Here is a 23,716-nt window from a genome sequence, read left to right as displayed (position 1 = left end):
CCCCACTTGTGCCATCGAACCCCTGCAACCTATCCAGAATGTAGCTGCCTGCCTGGTTTTCAACCTTCCCAAGTTCTCTCATGTCACCCCGCTCCTCCGCACACTCCACTGGCTTCCAGTTGAAGCTTACATCCACTACAAGACCATGGTTCTTACCTACGGAACAGCAAGAGGGACTGCCTTCAGGATATGTTCAAACCCTACAACCCAAACCAAGCACTCCGTTCTGCCATCTCAGGTCTCTAGGCCCTCCCACCCCAAAGGGAGGGCAGCTCCTGAATCTAGGACAGCAGAGTCCCTGCCCATCTTCTGAAAACATCTGAAACAGTATCTTAAATATCCTCTTCCTCACCTCGATCCACAGATGATACAATTTATGTTGCACTCCACACTGCCCTTTCCCACCTGGACAAGAGGAACACCTATGTGAGAATGCTGTTCATCGACTACAGCTCAGCGTTCAACATCATAGTTCGCCACTAAGCTAAGGACACTGGGACTGAACACCTTCCTGTGCAACTGCATCCTGGACTTCCTGACGGTCCACCCCCAGGTGGTGAGGGTAGGCAACAACACATCCGCCACATCTTCCCTGGCTGCATCACCGTTTGATATGGCAAATGGTTGGCAACCCGACAGCAAGGCGCTACAGAGGGTAGTGCATATGGCCCAGTACATCACTGGGGCTGAGCTCCCTGCCATCCAGGAACTCTAAACCTCGATAAAATTGTCGGGTTTAAGACTTCAGCCACCATAATCATAGATTGGGGTGCTATCCAAGACCAGATGGCACACACACACATTACACCAGTCTTAAGGTCTCTGCACTGGCTGTCTGTGAGTTTTAGAATTCATTTTAAGATTATTCTATTGATTTTTAAATCAATCCACGATTGTTCACCAAAGTACATGTCAGACATGTTTTCAAGTTATGTATCCAGTAGGTCCCTCATGCCCTCTGGCACTGGCCTTCTCAAAACGATCCCAAAGCTTAGGACCAAGAAGCATTGAGGCAGCCTTTAGTTATGTCCCCAGCCTCTGGAATAGCCTGCTAGAGCACATGGGGGGGGGGGGGGGGGGGGCTGAAACTGTGGACCTGGAAACCCATATTTCTAGCTTTGATTTTCCTTAGGGAGGTTTTTGTTGTTCCGTTTGTGTCATTTGTTTTTTATCTTATGTTTGCTGTGAAGTAAATATTTCAGCTTTTATTATCCATGTTTTTTATCTTATGTTTGCTGTGAAGTAAATATTTCAGCTTTTATTATCCATGTTTTTTATTCGTTTTTGGCTGTAAAGCACATTGCGTTGCATTCCATGTCTGAAATGTGCTGTATAAATAAAGCTTGATTTGATTTGTTAGACTGTTCTCTGCTACTGCACGGCAAGCAGTACTGATGCACCAAGTCTGGAACCAACAGGACTCTGAACAGCTTCTACTCCCAAGCCATAAGACTGCTAAATAGTTAACTGAACACCTGGACTATCTGCATTGCCCCTTTCATAAAAATAAAAAAAACCTGTCCCATATGTTGCTGCTACTGTTTATGATCCGTCACTTTATTCCTAGTTACATATCTACCTCAATTACCTCATACCCCTGCACATGGACTCAGTACTGGTACCCCGTGTATGTAGCCGAGTTATCATTACTCATGTGCATTTATTATTACTTTAATTATTATGCGTTAAAACTTTTCTATTATTTCTCTATTGTCTTTCTCTCTGCATTGTTGGGAAGGGCTGTATGTAAGCATTTCACTGTTAGTGTACTCCTGTTGTTTATGAAGCATGTGACATAACATTTGATTTGGATTTGAAAAGACCGGCTCACATGACTGGCCATGGCCCATAGATTATGGCTATTGATCGCTGCCTGGAGATGGATCGCTCAGTGTGTGTGTGTGTGTGTGTGTTTGTGTGTCTGTCTGTCTTAGGGGAGGGTAGTAAGGGCAGCGCGCAAAAGCTATTGATTCTGTCCGACAGGGAGGCTGCGTTTCAGAATGAAGGTCAGCTCTACTTCCTCTCACCTATTAAAGGCTCCTGCCACCTAAACACACACACACTAGGAGTGACGGCACATCAAACCCCAGTGCCTGTTCCTGAGAGAGAATAACACTTACTGACTGTTGGATAAAGCCTCCAGTCAGAAACCCAACAGGCTACGTGCCAGCAGAGGAAGTCCACTCAGAGACACTTCTACTATAGCCACATCACTTCCACATGGTTGGAAATAAATTACACATCGGATGTCAGGGAAGTTCATCAAATTCTTTCTCTTATTAATGTATGATTGATATATGGAGTGGTACTTGGATAGTGGGAGCTTTCCCATCTGATTATTTTCCTCCCTCATGTAATGTCCTCACCACCCACATTGGATCTCTACTGACAGTGGAGTAGACAGCCAGCCAGCTCGCTGCTCAGGGTTCATACAGGGTGACTATTAGGACTCATACAGCCAAGGCAGCTGCCTCTTCCAACAAGGCCCTATCAATAATAGATTACATTATGTATGATTTCTGACTGCCTTGTAACATGCTTGTGGGGGCAGGACTGTCTTTCACATTCAATAGCGCTGAGGGCTCTGAAATAATATTACTGTGTTGTCACTGAGTAGAGCAGAATGCTGTACAGAGCTTGAGGAGAATGACACCCATAAATCCACTTGTACAGACATGATTCAAGTATGTCCATTGGTCAGTGTTTTGTATCACACAGACAAACACACACACTTCTCCGTTTGCCATGGTGCACAGTCCGCTGTAGCGGAAAGGAGGATTTGCTGTGTGTGTTCTCAGGTGATGTGGCTGGTGGTCATTTTTCAATACAAAATCCAATTAGCCGTAGTGATGGTGCAGCAGAGCGCCTGGCTGCTCTAGACCTCTCCAGTTCTGTGGCAGAGGGAGCGGGAGAGAGGACACCACAGAGCAGAGCCCCACAGCGCCAGGCCAGCCTTTATTTGGATGCACAGGGGTCATGTGGCTTCTCATTGAAGAAATATTAAACGAATTACCTTGAAGAGTGACCTGGCTACAAACAGCAGATTGAGAAGTGCCGGGGCATTGTGAGGGGGAAACGCTGGATAGGGATTTAATCTCTGCTACACAAACAGACAGGTCACTGTTCTGACTTGTACAAAAAACATTTACAACAGCAGCCATTTCTGTGACATAATCAGAGGAAGGAATGGGTCTTGCCTGTGGCATTCTAAATTGTATCATTTCAAACATTGTTCAGAAAATAGAGTGAACTTCATTTGCTGGTAGGATTAAAGAAATAAAAATATCTTTACAATATAGTTTGTGTGTGTGTGTGTGTGTTTGTGTGTGCTCCCTGCCTTGATAAAACAGACTCATCACCCCCCTGACGATTCTTTTGTTTAAACATAACCCTTTTCTCTTCACCAAGTCTTCCAGCCAGGAGGCCCAGACACACACAGAAACCAGTTGGCACTACCAGCATCCATTGCCTGGGAGGCTCCATTTGTCTGCTCATCCTCCAGACCTGCAGTATGTGGGGCCTCAGCCTGGCTGGCTGCTTCACACTGCCAACGCGTCAGCCTAGCCAGCCCAGGCCAGCGCTTATCTCATCTCATAGATACAGCTGTCGTGTTGCTCTCCACCTGCTAAGGAATGCCAGGTACACCTGGTCTTTCCCAGCCCAGTGCTGGCTCCCCTCCCCTGGGCTTCCAGTGCAAGCAGGCAGGCCTGTGGCAGCACAAACCATATCACCCTGGAGTAATTCACTTGGCATCTGGTAACCGGCATCTGTCACTCTGCTGTCCCACTGATGCCCCCAGGGACCCTGAGAGGGGCTGATATGAGGCTCGCTGATGGGTGGGTGTGATGGACACACACACACACACACACCCGTGTGCATGCACATACACGCAAGCATAGAAATTCTACAAATATCAAACACACAGTATGTATAGCCGCACATGTAGCCCCCAAAACAGTGCATGTTTTCACCTTAAAAACAACTCTGCCATTACTGCCCACTCCCCTTTCCCTCTTTTCTTTGCACAACTTGGATCCAACCTCAAAAGCTGGAGGTTGGGTGTTTCCATAGTGACCGGCAGAGAGATACTGTGGTGATGGTGAGGCTAGTCTGTATACCCTGTTCCTGTCCAGGGAGGAGCAGAGCAGCAAGGCTTTATGGGAGATTAGACCCCCCCTTCCCGAAGCCCGCTCCAAAAAACAACTTTCCTCCCCTCTCTCAGTCCTCCCCTCATTCACATGCAAATTTTTCTCAGTCACTGATTACGCTTGTCTTAAACCAACTGACATGTACAGCTGGAGTCAGACACTTAACAACAGGCAGGCTGTTATAGGGACGGAGGGGAGGGGTTAATGACAGTCATGTCTCTGCTGCTGTCGTCTAAACTCGGTAGATGATACATGACGACAGACAGGTTACACATAAGATCACCACTACAGACCTAGACAGCCACATGCATCTGCACATGTTACCGCGGGCTGTGCAACACACCTCAACCCAGTGCGCAGCTAATCGCTGTATGCAAATCAGACAGTGCATCAATATCAGTGTCAACGCTCAACCATGCAGATCAGCCAACACCATCCACATGTGAAATAGCCTGGGCAAACCACTGGCAGTGCTAATGCCGTTATCAAAACAATCGACCCGTTTATAATTTAAATTCTTTCATATGAGCATTGTGAAGAAGATTGTGAGGAAATACAAATAAACTTTTATATACAGCTAGCTAGCTGTATATAAAAGTTTATTTGTATTTCTGTTATTTCTCACAATCTTCACAATGCTAGATAGATAGGTAATTGGTCAGGATCTATCCATCTATCTATCTTTGAATATAAAAAGATACCCTTCCTTGGCCTACCTACCTGCTGAAGCTCTGTGATCAGACTGGACTGTAGGAAAGGTAGAGGCAACAGAGTAAAGAGTGAACAGAAAGGATACAAGCTCTGGTAGAGCGTCAGGCGGGACTTGACAGCTCTGCTGGCGTTGATGCAGGTGGCGCGCACCAGGCTGGGCAGCAGCGTTCCAGTTACGATGGCCCCGTTGAACAAAGGCCCAAAGAAAGGGACCTACAAGGGGAAGGAGGGAGAGAGAGGGATAGAGGCAGAAAGAAACAAATACGAAGAAAGAGGAAGAAAGTTAACATGTTATATTATTCAGATAAAATGCTATAAAAAAATACTGGTTAAGTCATAAAATCATATGAAATGCGTGAGACATCTCAACTGGGCACAGGTTTGAGTGATTAAGGTTTGAGTTTTGTTATTTAGCATGACAATCACACACATCTAATGCAAATCAATGTAGAGTAAGAGAAATGACTGTTGATACCAGAGAAAACTTTTATTGAACAAATACAATGGCAGTTCTCTGTGTTTGAGAGCAGCACGCATATGTGTGTGTGGTTGGTGTGTGTGTCACACGGGTCTGCTCATGGGTTTTTGGGGAGATCTTAAATCTGCTGAGTTGAATTAATGTTGACCTGGAATGTGACGTGAATGTCAGAGCCCCTTCATAAACCCTGCTGTCTACTCTGCATGGAATAGCTCATTATACAGAAAGGCCCTCCACTTCAATGATTGTAACACACTTCAAACTGACATATAGCTCTAGAACACCATAGAATACGAATGAGAGGGGTTCTGAGTATGGTGGAGGTTTGGAGTGAGGACTGGGTGGTTTTAGGGGGCAGTATTTTGACGTCTGGATGAAAAGCGTGCCCAAAGTAAACCGCCTGTTACTCAGGCCCAGAAGCTAGGATATGCATATAATTGGTAGATTTGGATAGAAAACACGCTGAAGTTCCTAAAACTGTTAGAATAATGTCTGTGACTATAACACAACTAATTTGCCGGTGAAAACCCAAGCACAATCCATCCAGATAAAAATTTTTTTTGGAGTTCATTGTGTTTTCGAATTGTTTTCTATGGGAAGCCCCATTTATGAGGAACCTGGTTGCAGTTCCTATGGCTTCCACTAGATGTCAAAGGTCTTTAGAAATTGGTTGATGTTTTTCTTTTGAGAAATTAAGAAGTAGTGCTATTCATTGTAAGTGTCACTCCAGGTGGACTCTACTGTTTTGGTGCTGGTGAACTGGAACGCGCTTCACGTTGTTTTTATCCTGTATTGGAAACAATTTATTCCGTCTTAAATTGTATTGATTATTTACGTTTTAGGGTACCTGATGTTGGATTAGGAACGTTGTTTGAAATGTTTGGACCAAGTTTACAGGTAACTTATTAGATACTTTGTAGGCATGTTGGGCGAGTTGAAACCGGTGTATTTCTGAATCAAACGCGCCAAATAAATGGACATTTTTGGGACAGAAAGAAGGACATTATCAAACAAAAGGACCATTTGTGATGTTTCTGGGACATTTTGGAGTGCCAACAGAAGATCTTCAAAAAGTAAGGCATTAATTATATAGCTATTTCTGACTTTTGTGGCGCACCTGCCTGGTTGAAATATGATTTTGATGTGTTTGTATGCGGGGCGCTGTCCTCAGATAATCGCATGGTCTGCTTTCACCGTAAAGCCTTTTTGAAATCTGACACAGCGGCTGGATTAACAAGAAGTTACGCTTTATTTTGATGTATTACACATAGATTTTCTTAAGTGTTGAATATTGATATTCCTGTAGTTTGAATATGGCGCGCTGCCATTTCACTGGATGTTGTCAAATCAATCCCGCTAAAGGGATTGGCGTGTGAAGGGATTCATAAGAGGTTTTAATGATGTCTTTCTGCCTGTCTGTGTGGACATTGGGATATTAGGTGGATGGCTAGACAGGGCAGTGGACATCATCTACAGGTTGGCAGAGTCCTGCTGGCAGGTCAGTGGAATGAGAAAGCTTTCGCTTCGACACACACTAAAACCCGACACACTAAAACCAGCTATAGCTCTGTGTGCACTGTGCAGCGGTTTAGAACACAGTAGCCGCCAAGAAGAAAGCTAGCTGAGAGACAGACACTGTGACTGCCTCAGACATACTAGAAAGCGATCGATAATTGGTCTGGACAATATTTTTGGCCAATATTAGCCATTGCTAGTCTATCGGCCGTTGAGGATTAGCGCAGCCGATGTCTTCTATGGAGCGCAAGCGCACTTGCCTCGTGTCAAACTGTTGCAAGCCGGCACCACTTACTCGTTCATTGCTAGCTGTCCTTGAGGAACCTCTGGCTGGACAGCATCTTCTTAGCTACCTACTCCTGCTGCATATCATTTAGCTTAAGCACACTTGAAAATTACACAATGTATGTAGACATATTGAAAGTGTTCATTCATTTACTGTTCGGCAAAACAATGTCCATATACAGGTGGCAGCACTTTGAAAAACAAGATACCGGTTTGGTCATCAAAATGTTCAAATTTAACGATATTGTCCATCGGTCTCCTTGACCCCCAAAAAACGGTATCGGCATTGGCCTTAATAAATCCATATCGGTTGTTCTCTAGCACATACCCACAGTGATGGTGATGCACTGTAGTGGAAGAGGAGGGCATTACTTTCCATCTCAGAGTCACACAGCTGGACAGGCAGACAGTTAACCCACTAAACCAACAAGCTAGTTTGGTGGGACACCGGGAAAGAGAGTTAAGATGGGTTTGTTGAGAAAGTCAGATAGATTGGAGCAGTGCTAGAATGTGTTTGATCAATTTTAGTAGAGAAATTGTGAAAATAACACCCATTATATTTGTTTAATGTAAAAAAGACAAGTAAAATAGTCTATGACACCACCCATTACAGACATGGATTTAGTGGAAAATAAACCAAGTGTAGAAGCAAACTCTGAAATCTCATTGTGACAAACTACCATATTGGTTTTGCATTGAGTATTCAGAGCAGCCAACCAGCTTATCTGTAGTACCTGTGGTTTCTTCATGATCTGGATGAAGAACGTGTGGTTCTTCATGGGGTACACGATGATCAGCACGTCTCCAAAGTCAGTGGGGATGATGCCGCGCCGGTAGTCCCTGCTGTGCTCCGACCACACTATGTGAACTTCATCGTTTCCCAGGTGACGCAGCTGCACCGGAACAAATCACAAGCTTTAGACATGGCTAGCTACGGTGATCACGTTTAGAAAAAACATAGTCATTACTATAAAAAACAAATATATATATAGGTTAGCTATTACCACAGCTCTGGGTGTTGTGACAATGTAAAACATCTACTAATTTCAACTTTGATTGGAAATTCAAATAACAAAAAACATTTTAAAACCAATCATTGAAATTAACTTTACTCCAAATTGCATCCAATTTCCATGTTCTATTCATAAATACAAATTCAGTTAGGACAGAAATTACAGGAAATTGGCAGACTGTTATTTTAACTCTATTTTTGAACCAAGACATAGGAGCGAGAAAGGAGAAAGAACACTCTTGCCCCAGTATTGTGGTTGACATGGACATTGAGTGATGGACAAAGACCAGCCGTTCGAACCTCACCGGTCTTTATCCATCATTAATGGGGCAGAGTTTATCCCTGACCACATGACCTTACCAGGATAGACTGGGCCTAGTTAGGGCCCCAGAGTATTTCCTGCTCAGGTGAAGAGATTAGGAATAACTCCTGTCCCTGATCATGTGGCATCATGACTGCTAAGACTGAGCCTCCTCACTGACTGACTCGCTGAGAGAGGAGGAAAACATGTGCTAATGTACTTGGGTCTAATGAGCCATTAAGAAAACATGCCCTCGCTACCCAAAAAATGCAATTAGCACATTCTATTATAACCCCTTAATTATGCTAATGGTTTAATGTTAAACAAATCCACAACCCGCTGATTGAACGTCGTGCTCACTGGTTCATCTCATCTGTACAGGCGCAGGTCAGACCAGACAGGGACAAATGAACCAAGAATGTTGAATATGCATGTCGAAGTTGCCCACAAAAATCCTAGGGATGTTAATTACCATTAGACATTTTACATAGAATGAGTTGAACCAAGAGGCAGGACTGTCTGGGTAAATGCTAATGTGTCTTTATGTTCTCCTTCAGCAAGCTCTCCAACACCAGGGAATATGTTTAATAATAACAATACAAATATTTGGTGGGTGCTTATATTTGTCCTATTTCATACATGTACAAGTATGTATTATAAGCATGTGTGAATCGGAAATGTGTTTTTTGCATATACCAACTGTCCCTGAGACACCCTCGGAGAGCGGCGTCACGGCGAAATTAGGAGTCAGGACAATATGGACCATCACGGTAAAGGAGGATATTGGTTTGTGGGAAGGTCGATTTCAATGATATATGAATAGAGGAGGATGTCAGAAAAGCAGGAATTGATGATTAAATCAGGGGACGAATCACATCCCTGTCCCTACTACACAGTACTGTAGCTATAAGTGGCACTAGAAGCTCTCCTATGTGTGGCCTCAGTTAAAGGCCCTTGTCCAATTGGCCCTCAAAGTTTGGCGATATATCTAATTCATTCCATTAATTCGAATTTAGGTTTTTGCGTGATATTACAAATGCAAGAATCCAATTATTTTTATTATTATTATTATTGAGTGTTTATGTCCGCTTGTTCTCACGTTAACTTTTTGGTCTCATCTCCTTTGCTCCTTCTGTGCACCTTCTCATTTAACCTAGAGATCTGTATATAATGACAAGATGCTCATATCTCCACCTCAACAATGGGAGTCGTTGCCCCAAAGGCGGGAAGGCAAGCGACAAAGGCGGGAAAGCATTGGGCTTAATTTGGACAGACTTGGGTGAGAGTGAAACCTCTCTATTTACACACACATACCAAGCCTCTCCCCCTGAAACTGTCTACAACAAAGATGAGAGATCAATACTTCTTCTCTGACAAGCAGTTTCAACTCACTATTTACACATAAAAAAAATATAATTGGGGGACTAACCAATATATTTTGTTTATATTCAAATCTTTATTTATTATTCAAATGTTTTATAATGAACAAAAGTACAAACGCAACAATTTCAAAGATTTTACTATGTTGCAGTTCATATAAGGAAATCAGTCAATTGAAATAAATTCATTAGGCCCTAATTTATGGATTTCACATGACTGGACAGGGGTTCAGCCATGGGTGGGCCTTGGAGGGCATAGGCCCACCCACTTGGGAGCCAGGTCCACCCACTTGGGAGCCAGGCCCAGCCAATCAGAATTAGTTTTTCCCCACAAAAGGTCTTTATTACAGACATAAATACTTCTCAGCAGAAGCAGCTGGATGTGGAGGTCCTGGGCTGGTGTGGTTACACGTGGTCTGAAGGTTGTGAAGTAAGTTGAACACACTGCCAAATTCTCTAAAACTATGTTGGATGCAGCTTATGGTAGAGAAACAAACATTGAATTCTCTGGCAACAGCTCTGGTGGACATTCCTGCAGTAAGCATGCCAATTGCACGCTCCCTCAAAACATCTGTGCATTGTGGTGTGACAAATCTGCTCATTTTAAAGTGGTATTTTATTTTCCCTGGCACAAGGTGCACCTGTACAATGATCATGCTGTTTAATCAGCTTCTTGATATGCCACACCTGTCAGGTGGATGAATTATCTTGGCAAAAGAGAAATGCTCACTAACAGGGATGTAAACAAATTTGTACACAACATTTTTGAGAAATACACTTTTTGTTTGTATGGAACATTTCTGGGACTTTTGATTTCAGCTCATGAAACATGGGACCAACACTTTACGTGTTGCGTTTATATTTTTGTTCAGTGTAAATTTGAGGTTTGGTCCAACAGAATCAGTCATATGGACACCCAAACATTATTTTAATAGAGGAGAGAGAAGTTCACCTTTGTGAGGGCATTTTGAAGTTAAACCTTACTAATGCTTGTATACTAAAACATCTGTTTTTAAGCCTAGGCATTGGGTTTGAGATTGCCATATAAACTAACTCATATAGGATAGAAAAGTGTGTGTGCGTGTAACCGATGTGAAATGGCTAGCTAGTTAGCGGTGGTGCGCGCTAATAGCGTTTCAATCGGTGATGTCACTCGCTCTGAGGCCTTGAAGTAGTTGTTCCCCTTGCTCTGCAAGGGCCGCGGCTTTTGTGGAGCGATGGGTAACGATGCTTCGTGGGTGTCAGTTGTTGATGTGTGCAGAGGGTCTCTGGTTCGAGCCCAGGTAGGGGCGAGGAGAGGGACGGAAGCTAAACTGTTACATGCACATTAATAGAGGTCTGTCCTGACTGTCTGTGTGTGTAGATTGACCCCATGATGTCTAGGCACTCAGCCAAAGACTTGACAGAAATGAACTGGTTCCTCTTAGCTTCACTGGAGACAGAGCAAAGTGTTATTCTGCACACCAATGAGAGCTATTGTTCTGCTTGGAGCCTGTTTCTGGGTGAAAGATTCATGTTTTGTGTGTGTGACCAGTACGACCATACATCATTTGGGCCGACAGTCAAAGGCACTTGCTTGCCCAACTGAGCTACTGTTAGAGGAAGTATGTCTGGGGTGACTTCCTATCATTCTGGCCCCTATTGTTCTCACTCAGTTGCGGCAGACTGAGGCAACCTTTTCACCCAGTTGTCCCCCCCCTACACACACACACGGTCACGTGTTTTGCAGATGCTTGTATGGGGTAGCTTGACTATATAAATGCTCCTGTACTCTTTGTACAGGAGTCGCTCACTCCATTTCACCTGCGTGGGTGGGGCGACTAGCCTCCTTATTATAATATGTTTTTAATAAAAGTAAAACCTTGATTAACTATTGACTGTGCCCCTCCTCATTATTACTTAAAGGTAGAATTTCCACCACATTCTTGGCGAGCTTGCCAGGAGGTGTACCTCCACCTGCAGACCGTTTCTGAGGACCTGGGTAAACTGTGCACAGAGGTCTCCAAATTGAGACCCCAGGAAACCGCACTTCTGACAGGAGCAGACTGAGACCCGCCTAAGGATCCAAAAGGAAGACGGGGCGGGTGGATACTTTTGAAGCCCCTGTTGAGGGTACGCTCAGAGCGAGGTCTTCCTTAAGAGGGCCAAAGCTGAGGCAACTAGCAGGACTGAGTTGAGTTGATAAGAGTGTTTTAAGTGAGGTATCCTTGGACATGATTGTTAATTAGCCAGTTGAGGGCAACCAAAACTCCAGATCCGTGGTACTGATTTGATCACCATAGGACTGGTGAGGTTAATGTGGAGTGAGGGACCAGAGCGCGAGTGCACTCGGCTTGGCGAAGCTCATTGAACGAGGGACCAGAGTGCAGGTGACTCCTTGTGAGGGCATTTGACTTAGTGAAGTTAAAATTATAATGTGGAGTGAGGGACTGGAGCGTGAGTGGTCTTGCGAGGGCCCTCGGCTCGGTGAAGCTCAATTGATTTTGCCTCTCCTCATTATTAGTTAAAGGTAGAATTTACACCACAACTTTCTAACCATACCCTTTTTATGTCTCAACTCTTCAAATTGCACGCAGAGCAGGCACTACTAAAACAGGAGTATCAATGAATATTGCTTATATTGCTCGCATGCGGCATTGCAGTACCAGGTACTGCTAGCAGCATTTTAGCCAAAGACTGCTATAGTAGCTGTCTAGTCTGAGTTATAAGTGTGCAATATGCATTTAAACACAATTCTACAAGGAATTGGCAACTCACTCTCATTCTGAGAAATAAGGTAGGCTACTTGATGTCAAAATTTTAACAAAGTGGACAGGCTAGCATGCTGTTAAAACAGTTGGAGACAGACACATGGGTGTGTTCATAACAATTCAACTGTTCAACCTTAGCTAGCGAACACATCCAAGTTGGCTAAACTTGAAATAAAAATATTAGCTGGCTATTCATTAGCATGTGGCCTTGTGCTTGAGAGATTGTTTATGAGATCTGTGTTAATTTTCTATAATGCCTGCTACAATAAGTTAGTCATTATTAGTGAATGTGCATTATGCATGGTTCTGATCATTTTTGTACAGTCCATTATAAAAACAGCAGAGCAGGCCTCTTAGCAGTACAGTCCCTTATGAAAACAGCAGAGAAGCAGCCCAGTTAAGCCATGGTGCCTGAGGCTGGTAGTGAGCGTGAGGCCGGCCAGGCGCCGCTAGCTCTGACATAAGGACCCTACATGGCCTGACCCCCACCTCACAGGTCGCTCCTGTAACCATATTACCACAGCCAGCTGCTGCCCTCAAGCCCACAATTGGATTGGAGGAATTCACATTCACATTCTCATTTTCCTTTCTGGTTTAAATGGGCCCATTTTTTTCCTTTCTTTCTTTCCCTCAGACAGACAATCTGACCAGCGAAAGCCTCCCCCACCCCAACACTACACACAGTACGCACTTGAGAGCAGGCGGGTGGGCGAGGCTGAACGTTTTATTTGTAAAATGACAGAGAAACTTCCTGCCTGGATGCCGATAAAGCCTCTTTTTCATCCCAATCTCATCCCCCTCCCTCCCTCCCACCCCCTTTAAGCCTCCACACCCGCCGCCGAGCTGCCAATTTCTGTGTCGCCTGTGGCTAGCGCGGGGTTCTGGGAGGAGAGGAGTGCAATTACAGGGGCTCCCAGTCAAATGAATCGAAGAGGGCCAACGGCACACACCAGTGCCACACACCAGCTAGCCAAAATCGAATCTTGCGTATGCTAACTAATTTCCGCAGCCACTAAGCACAGGTTCAGTATGGGGTCGGTGCAGGACTTTTTGGGGGCGAGGGGGGAAGGGATGTGTTGGTGGTGCGGAGGTGGTATATGAGGAGGACCTGATGAATTTCCTATCTTCATGGGACACCGTATGAGAAGATAGGCTGCATGGGCAGGGGCTTTGCAGCTCATTTCTCCATGCTAACTGCTGCTGGTGTGCTACAGCCAGGGAAACAGCTGCAGCGCCCATCGATCGCTCCCGCCGTCACGGCCGGAATGGGATAAAAAGGTCCTGCTGGCATCTGCCCGGCCCCTGCCCTGCCAGGGTCAGCTAATGGCTGAATTTGGGCCCCAGTCACTGCACCCAGGGAGGGGGGCAGGAAGGGGGAACAGGTCCAGGAATCACAGTCATTACTGTAGCCACACATGCCCCTTCTCACACGCCTGCTTCTCTCTCTACTCCTCAGGCCTGCCCAGGGTTTACTAATCAATGCCAGAACCCAGGAGTCACACCACCTGATCTCAGCTTAGCACAGAGTAAAGAGCCAAGACAGCACACATATAGACAGGGTAGCGTTCTGCAGTCATTTCACTCTATACACTGTTTGAAGCCTTTTTTTGTATGGGTCGATCCACCAATTAGGTGCCTTTTGAGTAGTGTAACTTGGTGAAAAGAAACTTGTCACCTAATTTTTTACAAATCGGTCATAAAGACCACATGCTCAACTGAATGAAAAACACTTTTTCCCATCTCAAGAGGTTAAATAAATAAAAAATATTATAGTAAGTGCCTAATAAAGTAAAAGTTGACCGTAACAGCGTTGACAACATCATCTTAAATCAGCCATAAATCCCCTTGAGACAGGGGGAATGGAAGCTTGTTGTGTGGAACAGGGAGGGGCAATTGAATGAAAGATTCACCAAAAATGAAAATTCTTAAAACATTTTTATGGGTTACAGGGTTGACGTGTTATGCTCGACCCGCTCACTTTTTTCACAACAAAGCACCAGAAAGTGGCAAAATTGTGTAAACGCATGTGAGCTGGTTCTACTCTATGATTTGACTATGAGATGTTCAATGTCTTTTATGAAAAGAAAAAATGTAGAGCAGCAATCAGCATTTAAAAGCCTTCTCCCCACCCGTTTCATTAAAAAAAAGCAGTAGGATAGGGCTGGACAAATGTAACCACTCAAATTCATAGACAGTGATATGGATTCAAGGACAGACCATGCATGATATCAAAATTATAGTTTTAACCATGTTTTGAGGCTGTATAGTGTTTCTTTACATTTACCATTTTCTTTTGTAAAAGAAGCTTATATTTTAGGTTCTGATGGCGTACGACAGTTGAACTAAGCTCATGAGGCATTTATAAGTTATATTCTTCAAGAATCAATGGGTACATTGAATTAATTCTTAAATGTATGAATCAACTGCAGATTGCCCCTTTAAAAAGGAATAGTTTCACCGTATTAAAATGAAAGTTTAGTTTATGTAAGTGTTGACCATAAATGAGGGACAGATTGTTGTTTTATTTTTACCTTTAAACAAATCACTAATAAAATAAAAAATAATAATCTTTAGAAATTACTATCAAAGCAACAAAATAACAAGGGCTTTACAAAGATGGTGAAAACTGTGAGAAATGTTGGGGTTCAGTTCGTTAAAATCTTCCTAGAGTCACCAAGGATGCATAAAGGGACATGTCTACTTGCACATTCATCTTCTGCACATCTATCACTCCAGTGTTTAATTGCTAAACGGTAATTATTTCGCCACTATGGCCTATTTATCGCTTTACCTCCCAAATCTTACTACATTTGCACAGACTGTATACAGATTTTTCTATTGTGTTATTGACTGTATGTTTGTTTATTCCATGTGTAACTCTGTGTTGTTTTTGTCGAACTGCTTTGCTCTATCTTGGCAAGGTCACAGTTGTAAATGAGAACTTGTTCTCAACTGGCCTACCTGGTTAAATAAAGGTGAAAAAAATAAATTGTGCATAGACCGGGTAGTGCTGACCCCTGGCTTTCTATCCCAACCACCATCTTCTTCAGGAGGAGCCCACCGGCACAGACGGGGAAGCAAGGCTCCACTTCCCCCAGAAGCAGACGAGAGCAAGCGGATGGAGCCTGTTGTTGTGGTGGGCCGGACCTGTGTTGGGGACTTTTGTCATGTCCCTGTCACTGTGGAGGGGGTGCCCTGCTCCGCCCTGGTGGACACTGGGTCCACAGTAACCCTGGTGAGGCCAGATATTGTGCCAGGTTGGACTCAGTGTGAGCCTACAACTGTGCAGCTCCGCACAGTCATAGGTGAGCTGGCACCCATGAAAGGGAAGGGAATAATGACTCTGACAGTAGGGGGCAGGACTGTGCGTCATCCTGTGTGGGTGGCGGCTGTGCAGGACCCTTGTATCCTGGGGTTGGACTTTCTTAGGAGCACAGGCTGCCAGTTAGACCTAAATAGGGGCACACTGAGCTTCCAGGGAGGGCCGGAAGTCACCATGGCCCCTAATGTCACATTCACTCAACCCAACAAACCCTTTACTCCAACAGTTAAAGCAGCAGAGACTCATGGCTGCCCCCCGTCCCCCACATCTGTGTGTGACTTTTCCCCAGCCCCCCTGTCACTTACGGCGTTGTGTTACATTCCCCCAGCTACCTCCACGACACAGCCCTCTGTGAGCCCGGGCCGCGCCCCCCCAGCCCAGCTACCCCAGATGGGAGGGGAGAGGACACTGTCTGCATTGAGGGAGATATGGGGAAGGAACTGTGTTGGTCTTGACCCCGAGCAGCAGGAACGGTTGTGGCAGTTGATGTTTGAATTCAGAGACAGCTTTGCGCTGAGTGAGGAAGAGGTGGGTCAGACTCATCTGGTGCAGCATGAGATCGACACAGGTGATGCTCGGCCCATCAAGATGCGTCCCCGCCGTATCCCGCTGGCACGCCAGGAGGCGGCAGACAAGGCTGTGTTGGAGATGCAGCGGGCAGACTTCATTGAGCCCTCAGACAGCCCCTGGGCGGCGCCAGTCGTCATCGTTCCGAAGAAGGGGGGCAAGCTGAGGTTCTGTGCGGACTACAGGCAGCTGAATGAGGTAACCAGGAAGGACTCATACCCCATACCACGTATCGATGAGTCGCTGGACCTGGTTAGGGGGTTCTCCTGGTTCTCCTTACTAGACCTCCGCAGTGGCTACTGGCAGGTGCCCCTCTCCCCAGAGGCCAGAGCCAAAACTGTGTTCTCCACTAACAGAGGACACTGGCAGTTCAAGGTCCTGTGCTTTGGCCTGTGCAATGCTCCAGCTACTTTTGAGCGTTTGATGGACAGGGTGCTGGATGGCTTCCCCCGACAGCAGTGTCTGGTATACCTCGATGACATCCTGGCCCATGGCAGCTCCTTCCAGTCAGCCCAGGGGGCGCTACGGCGTGTGCTGGAGAGGGTGGCTTCCGCAGGTCTGAAGCTCCACCCCGAGAAGTGCCACTTCATGAGGAGAGAGGTGTCCTTCTTGGGCCACCGAGTGGGGAAGGAGGGGATCAGCACCATGGAGGACAAGGTAGCGGCTGTCAGAGACTGGCCCACCCTCACCGACCAGCGTCAGCTGAAGAGCTTCCTGGGCCTGGCCTCGTACTACAGGAGGTTTGTACGGGGCTTCTCAAGCGTTGCTGCTCCACTGAACCGCCTGCTGCCGAAGGACAAGGCTTTCACTTGGACAGTGGAGTGTGAGGAGGCGTTCAACACCCTCAAACGTGCACTGATTGAGGCCCCCGTGCTCGCCCCCCCTGACCTCACCTTGCCCTTTATCCTGGACACAGACGCGAGCAATGTGTGCATGGGTGGGGTGCTGGCCCAGGTGGGGCCAGAGGGGGAGAGAGTGGTGGCGTACTTCAGCAAAACATTTGACAAACATGAGCGCCGCTACTGTGTCACCCGGCGGGAGCTCTTGGCTGTTGTGGCTTCCGTCAAACACTTCAAGTACTACCTGGGTGGTCTGCCCTTTACTGTAAGGACTGACCACTCTGCTCTCCAGTGGCTCATGTCTTTCAGAGAGCCAGAGGGGCAGGTGGCACGCTGGTTGGAGGAGCTTCAGCCATATGACTTTACAGTGGTGCACAGGGCAGGGGCACGCCACTCCAACGCCGACGCCATGTCCCGTCGGCCCTGTACTGCAGACGGCTGCCGCCACTGTGAACGGAAAGAGGGACAGGAGAGAGAGCTGTGTGCAGAGGAGGGGGTCTGTGCCACAGTGTGTCGGGCGAGCGGGCCTGTCTGCTGTGAGCTGCAGACTGTCGACGTGGCTGATTGGGGGCAGCAGCAGGGACGGGACACAGACCTACAGCCAGTGCTACAGTGGGTAGAGGCGCAGGTGAGGCCACCATGGGAAGAGGTGACAGCGCTCTCACTCGCGACCAAAGGGTTGTGGTCAAAGTTTGAGTGCGGCTGGCTGATGGCGTGTTACAGCGGGCATGGAAGGAGTCAGCTACGGGGGAGGAGAGGTGGTAGGTGGTGGTCCCAAAAGCATTGCGGGAGGCTGTGCTCCAGAGTACTCATGGGGGGGGTGGGGACTGGACACTTTGGGGTCACAAAAACACTGCGCCGCCTCCGTCAGGGCTTTTACTGGGGGCAGCACAAGAGGGATGTGGAAGACTTTTGCCGCCGCTGTGACAACTGCACAGCGAGAAAGGGCCCCCCAGGCCACTCTCATGTTCAGCTCCAACAGTACCCAGTGGGGGCTTCCATGGAGAGGGTGGGAGTGGATGTAGTTGGGCCGTTCCCCACCACAGACAGTGTAAACCGCTGGGTGCTCACGGCCATGGACTATTTCACAAAATGGCCCGAGGCCTATGCTCTGCATGACCAGGAGTCAGAGACCATCGTCGACGCCCTGACAGCGGGGATGTCCAGCAGGTTTGGAGCTGCAGAGTCCATCCACAGCGACCAGGGCAGAAACTTTGAGTCCCGTGTGTTCGCCACCATGTGTGAGAGGCTGGATATGCACAAGACCCGCACTACTCCTCTCCATCCTCAAAGTGATGGCCTTGTGGAGCGCTTCAACAAAACGCTTGGACAGCAGCTGGCCATCGTCTCTTCCAAACACCAGCGTGACTGGGACAAGCACCTGCCTATGGTCCTCATGGTATGCCGCTCCGCTGTCCAAGACTCCACCTCCTGCACGCCTGCCCTCCTCATGCTGGGGAGAGAGATCCGTACCCCTGCGGAGATGGCGTTTGGTCAGCCCCTGGATAGCCCTCATGTTCCCCCGGGGCCGGAGTATGCCCGGAGACTCCAGGACCGCCTGGAGACAGCCCACACCTTCGCCAGAGAGCAGCTGCTGAATGCAGGTGTGAGGCAGAAGAGGAACTATGACGTGCACACCCGGGGAAGGCACTTTGTGGCTGGGGAGCTGGTCTGGGTCTACAGCCCCCTAAGGAAAAAAGGCAGATGCCCCAAGTTGGACAGTCACTGGGTGGGACCCTGCAGTGTCCTGGAGAGGGTAGGGGAGGTTGTTTACCGGGTGCAGCTTCCTCCCAGGGGGAGAAAGGTGACAATGCACCGGGACAGGTTAGCCAATACAGAGGGGCCTCTTCTCCGCAAACCCCAGGAACCCCCACAATTCCCCTCTCTGGCAATGACATTCTCCAGGCACCCACCCCCAGGTGCCGCAGACAAGGCTCCAGACAGCCCACTCCCCCTGTGTCACCGCGTGGTTCCCCAGAGCCACGGACTGTATTACCCGTTCCCACTTCCTTGTCCCCCATATCCCTGCCTTCATCCCCTGGTTCCCAGAGGGGCACTCTGCGACCATCACGGCCACGCAGGCAAAGGAGACCTCCGGGTCGCTTCAGAGACTTTGTTTGTTCCCTCGGGGACGAGGGACTTTGTGGTGGGGGGGCTGTGTAGCGACCAGCACAGACAGCTGTGTGTTATGTGTTAGGCTAGTAGATGGTTGTGTTGTACCTACCAGTACCCAGTGTTCGCGGGGTCCGACATGTCAATCAACCTGCTATCTACCAATCACGGGAATGCCTGGAATGTTCTGATGCCGGGCATCCTGGCGGTTGGCAGAGTGGCGTGGAGGGGGGTTGTCCAGGGGGATGGAGCATTGGAAGTTAAGACCAGGTTTAGCCTTTGTTCTCTCTCTTTACGTCTGGGCTTCACAAGAGAAGGTCACGATTGGCTTGTGGGTTATCTGTCATTTATTTGGTGTGGGCTACGGCCAAACAGTAGCCTGTGTAAAGTTGGTTTAATAAACCGTCCATTCGTAAACTCAATCCTCTGTCTGGACAGTTGTTCTTTTATGATCTAGTCAGGTCATTACAATAATAATTATAATCACACAAATGCTGAATTCTAGCACTTTAGCAAGTCTTTATTCATATAAAAAATCTGACATATTGAATTTTCTATGTGGTCCATTGTTACGTTCAACAGCAAGAAACCCCCAGGATTACGTGCAATGCCGTCGGGGGTACGACAAATAAAAAGGTGTTTCATATTCCCCCCCCCCCCCCCCCCCCCACCCCACATTTTCAAACAGTCCAATTATATTTTCCAATGGGGCTATACATTTGGGTGAGTTTTTTTTCCTGGCCTGAGTAGCCTCGTTTCACTGCCAAAAATCTAATTAAACTATCTGGTGTTCAGCGAAATAACAACAATGTCAAACAATGTCAAATACAAGTATGACACAAACAACTGGATTCGTTATCCCTTTCATGCTCTGTCTCCAATCCACTTACCGATATCTGAACAAGAGAGCGTCATTGAAATTGCAACAAGCGGTTCTGTAAAAATGGAATTTTAATCAGAAGCCACTGACAGATTTCTGGATTGGGCTGTGCTCAGAGTATCCTGCCTTGGCAGATTGCGCTGTTAAGACACTGATGCCCTTTGCAACCACGTACCTATGTGAGAGTGGATTCTCGGCCCTCACTAGCATGAAAACTAAATACAGGCACAGACTATGTGGAAAATGATTTAAGACTGAGACTCTCTCCAATACAACCCGACATTGCAGAGTTATGTGCATCCTTTCAAGCACACCCTTCTCATTAATTTGTGGTGAGTTATTCACAATTTTCGATGAACAAATAAAGTTTTATATGTAAGATGGTTAAATAAAGAGCAAAATGATTGTTTATTATTATATTACTTTTTGTGCACTGGTCCTATAAAAGCTTTTTGTCACTTCCCACGAGCCGGGTTGTGACAAAAACTCACTCATTGTTATGTTTAATAAATGTATCGTATAGTGTGTGTGGCAGGCTTACAATGATGGCAAAAAACAACATTTGAGAGTGCGCTGACCCTGGTGCTAGAGGGGGTACGCAGCTGGAGGTCGAATGTTTGAAAGGGTACGGGACTATAAAAAGTTTGGGAACCACTGATCCCGAAGGAGTAATATTAAGTACCTTTTTGGTGAGGCAGTCGTCCGAGTTGGACGGCATGCGTGTGGACACATGCCAGATGACTTCCACTGTGGAGGTAGCGTAGTAGGGAGCAGTGTGTCCTGTGCTGCCGTTCCTCTGAAGCCCTCCCATGAAGCCACAGTGTGTGGCTAGATCCACCTGAGGGACACACAACACGGTTAGGAGAGCCTGATGTCAGTGTGCGTGTGTCAGAGAGAGAGACGAGATGCAGGGCAGGGTTTCCGCTAGCCGGTAATAGCCGGCTTTTGGCCCAAAAAATAAATAGAAAAGCCAATAAATACAATTGCCGCTGACCAACGGTCCGGGAGAAAAAGAAAAAATCCCATTGCGTAATAATGCTTTTTAGCCTATTCATTAGTCCATGTAAATGCATTTGAATAGTCATACATATAGTTATATAGTAGGGGTACTCAACTCTGACCCTACGAAGTCCAGAGCCTGTTGGTTTTCTGTTCTACCTGACACCTGGTGTCCCATGTCTAAATCAGTCCCTGATTACAGGGCAACAATGAAAAAAATGCAGAGGTTTGTTTTGAGGGATCTACAGGTTAATTAGCATAATATGGTGAAATTAAATTGCCGTGTGTACAGTATATTGGTTATGTATCTTATTTATTGCAAGTGTACAGCATGCAGATACAGAGCCTTTGAGCAGAAAATCTGTCAGACAGCGCGAGAACTGCTGCTTCAGCATCTCAGACAGTAAATGTATAGGCAACGAAAGGCACGCTTCATCAGCTCGTCACACACCACTTTACAATGAGCTGGAGGCAGTACGCTTTTGGAAAAAATATTCATTTTACTACATATTATGAGGCATGTCTTACCTTGCATCAAAGTAGCCTGGCCAAAATCAGACCACATCCGTGGAGGCAATTATTTTCTAATCAACTTTCTTTCATTGTCCAGGAGCCAAAGGCACAATCGTAGTCATATTAGCAACCCATGCTAGTTGTTGCATATGAAACCGCTCGTATGTGCAGTGTGCTTTTGACCATGGTATTTTCCCGCTAATTACATTATTGCTATGCTTTTATAATCTGAAGAAATAAAAGTTTATCAACATTTTAAGCTAAACGTTCTGATCTGTTGCATCAAATGTAGCCTAGGCCTGCTGGTTGTATGAAGGTGGGATCTATCGTCCCACAACTGTCCCAGAGTCTGTTTGGATTAGACTATTTCTTTCTCCACAAGCTGACCAATAGAATAGATACACTTTTCTACCATGGGGGATAGTAGATTGACATAGGTAGTGATTTTGCTGTTTGTTACTCATCTTGTTAGCTGAGGAAAAGTAAATGTGGACAGTTATTCGAACAACTTCAAAGTGACCATCATTTATCAGTAAGGACTGCACATCGTTGCATCCTCAACTTGCATGTTCTGTTAATATGAATTACCGTAATCTAAATATGATTTATGTCATCATGAGCACCATGGGTGGACGCCCTAATCAGGGTTATATACCCAATGCATATGGGTCCGGTAAATTAAAATGCTGCCAGTCAAATGTCCAGCGCCACAATTTCCTAATGGAAACCCTGCTGCAGGGGTGTGTGTGTGTGTATACCTCCCATCCCAGGCCAGACACAAAATCCTCGTAGGCCCGACTGCCTGCGCTGTTGGACAGGATGGAGCATTTGTCCTCCTGACCCTCTCCGATGTAGAACACAGCGATCTTGTGTGTCTCCCTGCTGTTAAGACAAACACACAGACCTGTCGTTAGAACAATGGACCTAGTGAAGCTACACTGTTCTTAGTGCCTACCTCGACACTCAGCCCAGTTAAGATGAGCGTGCTCTGAAATGTGAACTACACACCACCAAACGTAACCTGGACTCAAAAGCAAAACAAATTATATTTGGCTAAAATCTGTGGCACTTCATTTAGTATGAAATATTACTTTACGTTAGGTTACATTACATTGGCCTACAAATGTAATAGCAGTCATTCAATATAATATGAATTGCAGGACGTATAGTATTACAATTACAATTCGTAACATAATATTACAATGACAAGGTTAAGGATAGGGTTAGGAGTTAGGTTAAAGGGTTAAGGGAAAGGTTAGCTAACATGCTAAGTAGTTGCAAAGTAGGGAAAAGCAGTAAGCAGTCAACTGACTAGGTATCCCCCTTTCCCTTTCCTAGTTACAAAGTTACTAAAATGCTAAAGTTGTTCGTGATGAGATTCGAACACACAACCTTTGGGTTGCTAGACATTCAAGTAACCTACTGTCCTATCGAACGTAACATATCATACTAAATCTGAGTGCCACTGATTTTAGTAAAATATCATATGCTTTGCTCTGAGACCAGGCTATCAAACGTACATCTCCAAACAATAGTGTGCAAATTCCAAAAAGTAATTGTAGCAAATATGGTTAATATTAGAGAAAACAACATGTGCCTTCATTTAAACATTTTTTTAACATTTATTTAACTAGCCAAGTCAGTTAAGAACAAATTCTTATTTACCATGACGACCTACCAGGGACAGTGGGTTAACTCCCTTGTTCAGGGGTAGAATGACAGATTTTTACCTTGTCAGCTCAGGGATTTGATCCAGCAACCTTTCAGTTACTGTCCCAACGCTCTAACCACTAGGCTAACCTAAGCCCACTAATGAAGATTCTTAAGAGTTAGTGTACAATAGTATATGTGTTTACTGCCCCCCCCCCCCCCTGCGCTTCACGTTCCACCCCTGCGCTTCACGTT

General features: G+C 46.1%; 1 protein-coding gene across 7 annotated transcripts in view; it reads right to left on the bottom strand.

The window, feature by feature from the left end:
• The window catches only part of LOC129811546 (ral GTPase-activating protein subunit alpha-2-like), a 197,779-nt gene that overhangs the window by 47,758 nt on the left and 126,305 nt on the right, over window positions 1–23,716 (bottom strand). For all 7 annotated transcript variants that reach the window (XR_008752897.1, XM_055862943.1, XM_055862946.1 and 4 more), the window contains 4 exons: window positions 22,570–22,693; window positions 20,982–21,137; window positions 7,872–8,030; window positions 4,945–5,072 (listed from right to left, as the gene is read on the bottom strand). Coding sequence is in view for 6 of the 7 variants with exons in the window: in XM_055862943.1 (XP_055718918.1) it covers window positions 4,945–5,072; window positions 7,872–8,030; window positions 20,982–21,137; window positions 22,570–22,693 (567 nt within the window). In the remaining variant the exon portion in view is untranslated. The remainder of the gene's footprint in view (window positions 1–4,944; window positions 5,073–7,871; window positions 8,031–20,981; window positions 21,138–22,569; window positions 22,694–23,716) is intronic.

Source organism: Salvelinus fontinalis, chromosome 15 (assembly GCF_029448725.1).
Source record: "Salvelinus fontinalis isolate EN_2023a chromosome 15, ASM2944872v1, whole genome shotgun sequence".
Taxonomy (NCBI): Eukaryota; Metazoa; Chordata; class Actinopteri; order Salmoniformes; family Salmonidae; genus Salvelinus; species Salvelinus fontinalis.
The sequence above is the reverse complement of the archived record's forward strand: the minus strand, read 5'-3'. Positions and strand labels throughout refer to the sequence as shown.